The 4,168-nt window shown below is 51.5% G+C and overlaps 1 protein-coding gene across 1 annotated transcript in view; it reads left to right on the top strand.

Annotated features, from left to right (window-relative positions):
• LOC308175720 (formin) overlaps positions 1–4,168 on the top strand; it is a gene marked incomplete at both ends in the record, with an annotated part of 86,528 nt that overhangs the window by 76,023 nt on the left and 6,337 nt on the right. The window contains one exon of the mRNA XM_080550268.1: positions 1,725–1,776. Coding sequence (XP_080406394.1) covers positions 1,725–1,776 — 52 coding nt within the window. The remainder of the gene's footprint in view (positions 1–1,724; positions 1,777–4,168) is intronic.

Genomic DNA, 4,168 nt, shown 5'->3' with positions numbered 1-4,168 from the left:
CTGCTAGGTAAACCAGTGGTTTGGAAAAGTGTGTCAGGGTTTTAAAGCCCTAATTTATTGTCCCTCTCAGCATGCGTGTCTCATAACTTTCTAGTTAGCCACTACTGGTTTCATGTTTTTACAGAGGGAGTGGGAAAGGAAGAGAAACTTCACACATCCTCTCTCTCTCTCTCTCTCTCTCTCTCTCTCTCTCTCGCTCTCTCTCTCTCTCTCTCGCTCTCTCCTTCTCTCTCTCTCTCTCTCTCTCTCTCTCTCCCTCTCACTCTCACTCTGTCGCACTCTGTCTGTCTCTCTCTCTCTCCCTTCTTCTCCCTCTCTCCCTCTCTCTCCCTCTCTCTCTCTCCCTCTCTCACTCCCCCCCTCACTCTCTCTCCCTCTCCCCCCCTCACTCTCCCTCTCCCTCTCCCTCCCTCCCTCCCTCTCCCTCTCTCTCTCTCAGTGTGCTGGTGCCACCTCTCTGCACCAGAGGAGGAGTACCTCAGGCGCCAGCCCGACCCCCGCTGGGGCTAACGCCATTGGTCACGGCCCCCCTCACCCCCACCCCCACCCCCCAACTCACACACTCTCCCACCCCCACCCCCCAACTCACACACTCTCTCTCCCCCCCCCCCCCCTTCATTAGATCCTACCTCAGACAATCAGCCTTCTAACCCATGTAGGAAGCACATGTAGGAGAACAAAAAAAAAAAGAAGGAAGGGGTGGCGGTTTTGCAAGAAGGCTTAAGCTCACCCTCTCTCTTTCTCTTTCCCAGAAGACCCCCAAACCCAAGACCCCCAAAGCCCAAGACCCCCAAACCTGCCTTTGAACAATTTTTTGGGAGACTTCCCCCTCTTAAATCTTCAAGTGGGAAAGGTCCCCCCCATCATTGTAAAAAGGATGAATCTGGAAAAATGCAATAAATCTGAGATCACAGGCACTCTCTGGCCCTAGATAAATTCTTGCACCTCGCCCGGGCCCGCCGCACACATCTGCCTTGCATTTAGACACTTTTACATGGCAGGAGTCCACAGGAGCCTCGCGTTCCCAAGCCTCACTCCCAACAGTCCTACTGCACCCCAGCTCTCTCTGCTGCTTCTGCACTCCCCTGCACACACACACACACACACACGCGCGCGCGCACGCGTCGTGCACACACACGGACGCACGCAAGCACACACACACAGAAGCACACACACATTGTACACACGCACACGCACACGCGTGCACACACACACACAGACGCACGCAAAACACACACACACACACACACACACACAAACACACAAACACAAACACAGAAACACACACATTGTACACACACACACACATTGTACATACCGGTACACACACACATTTTTACAATCCGCTTCCTCGACTCCTTCACCTGACACCTCCATCACATGGCTCCTGTAGACCGTAGACAGCTAGACGTGTGGCCCTTTTACTGCTCACTCCACCCAGGTGCTGAGGCTGGGCCTGTGAAAACAGCGCCCCCACCTGGGCTCCTCCCTGTATTGTTCCATACCGATTACAGTTTCATCATCTCAGTGATATTGTTTTACCTCACCTCACCTCTCAATTGAAATGTGTGTTCTGTGCACTGTGTATACCGACTTACTTTGTACCTCCAAAGCCACCGTAGTTGCCACATTCACACATCACACTGCTCTTCATCCAGGTCTTGTTGTTGTGTATGTAATAATCATATCCCTTTTCTGTCTTGTTTCTGTTTCATCTTCTACAGCTCAGAAGGAGCATACCGCAGAGGACAACCGGCTACAAAACACCCAGAAAAGGTACGGACCCCCGCCTTCTAAATCCCTACCATCTCACACGACACCCCCCCCCTCTAAATCCCTACCAACCCCCCCCCCCCTCTAATCCCTACCATCTCACACCAAACCGCAGCATGTTTAACGGCTGTGAAAAAGAAAAAACCAAAAAGCAAAAAAAATCTTTTTACGGATCGCACCTTTAACCTAAAGGCCATTAGGAGTAAACCCAGTGGTGGCGTCAGATAAACAGAGACGTTCTGTGTGTGTGTGTGTGTGTGTGTGTGTGTGTGTGTGTGTACACTGGCAGGGTGTGTGTGTGTATGTGTATGTGTGTGTGTGTGTGTGTGTGTGTGTGTGTGTGTACATACACCGGCAGGTTGTGTGTGTGTGTGTTTACACCGGCAAGGTGTGTGTGTGTGTGTGTGTGTGTGTGTGTGTGTGTATGTATGTGTGTGTTTGGCCTGGCCTGTTCAGCATACCACCGTAACACCCTCCCTCACGCTGCCACACACACACACACACACACACGTCTCTCCTCACGCTGCCTTCCCGGACCTCCTGACGCTTGCGGGGGAACGACGCCAAGTAGGATTGATGGCGGACGTCAAGAAGCCGTCATTGGTTATTTAGCGTTTCACCCCCAGATAACGGAGATAACCTTGCATCTGATAACGGTAATGCTGCCGATTTGTTAGGCTGTCTTACATAATTACGTGGATGTCAGTGGGTGAGGATGACACGCTCACAAACGCACACACACCTTTGCACACTTGCTTGGACCCCCCTTACAGGAGCCACCCCTCCTAAATTTCGTTGTTTGGTACCTGTACTGTAGCAATGACAATAAAGTCCATTCATTCATACAAGGCACACACACACCTTTCCCATTCATCTATTTTTTTAATTGACTGAGATGATCGTAAGGGAAGGGAGAGAGGGGAGCATTTGGAGGAAGACATGTGTGTGTGTGTGTGTGTGTGTGTGTGTGTGTGTGTGTGTGCATGCATACACACACACAAACACTCACACACACACCCACCACATACTGCAAGTCACACAATGCTTAGCTTTGTACAGACGTAGCATGCTTACACACACACACACACACACACTCACTTACACACCCACCCACCACACACTGCAAGTCACACAATGCTTAGCTTTGTACACACATAGCATGCTTATACACACACACACACACACACACACACACATACACACACACACACACACACACACACACGCTGTGCTCCCTCCACTCTAGTTCTTATCAGGCCTTATCTTCCGTGTTTGGTACAGCGGACTCCCCAGTCAGAGCTCGGGGCGGCCTGTCTGATTTATGGAGAAATGGTGAACTGGCAGACGTTTAACCGGTGTCAGAGCGCAACCATATCTGGAAAGTTTCATATCGGAAAAACACACTGGAAAGGACAAACAAAGCAAATAGATTATTTTTCCTTGTTTAGATTATAGAGAAATTGTTTGCTTTAAGTCGTAACTTTCCCGATTCCGAAATAAATCACGAAAGGCACATAAAGGAGAGAGCGAAAGACGCCTGACGCTAAATGGAAACTATAAACAATTAAGATGTTGATTGCTTCGGACAACACCATAACTCAGCCAGCGTTTCCAAACGGTCCTGTTTCATGTTGCGTTTTTCAAGCCAAGAAAAGCACTCAGGCGTACCTAGTCTCTCTCTCTCTCTCTATCCCTCTCTCTCTCTCTCTGTGTCCCTCTCTCTCTCTCTCTGTCCCTCTCTCTCTCTCTGTCCCTCTCTCTCTCCCTCCTGTGTGTGTGTGGTGGACTAGTGATATCTCTGTCCCCCTCTCTCTCTCTCCGGTGTGTGTGTGTGTGTGTGTGTGTGTGTGTGTGTGTGTGTGTGTGTGTGTGTGTGTGTGTGGTGGACTAGTAATATCTCGGTCCCTCTCTCTCTCTCCCTCCTGCGTGTGTGTGTGGTGGCCTAGTGACATCTCTGTCCGTGGGGCAGCTGTGAGAGTGACATCAGTGTATTGATGAAGGTGTTGGGTGGATACTGATCAAACAGAAGGGCCCAGCGGGGCTGACAGCCCCTCTGCCTTTAATGAAGCTCGCCTTTAATTTTATCCAAAGGGGGCCTGTCGGCAGGGGAGGTGGGAGGTGGGGGGGTGGAGGGGGAGGGGGAGGGGGTTGGAGGGGTGGAGGTTGAGGGGGTCGGTGGGGGGGTCTCTCTCAGGGTCTCAGAGACGCACCTCGTAAAAGTGACACAGCGGTGATGAATACGAGGAGGTGGTGCGCTGCACTGGGGCTTCCATGCCCTGGGTGGGCCTTCCACTCTCCACCCTCCACCCTCCACCCTCACTCTCCACCCTCCACCTTCCACTGTCCACCCTCCACCCTCCACCCTCCACTCTCCACCCTCCACCTTCCACTCTCC

The sequence above is a fragment of the Nansenia antarctica genome (genome assembly GCF_963989245.1).
Source record: "Nansenia antarctica genome assembly, chromosome: 1".
In the NCBI taxonomy this organism is placed as follows: Eukaryota; Metazoa; Chordata; class Actinopteri; order Argentiniformes; family Microstomatidae; genus Nansenia; species Nansenia antarctica.
Note: the sequence above shows the minus strand (reverse complement) of the source record. Positions and strands in the feature narration are given on the sequence as shown.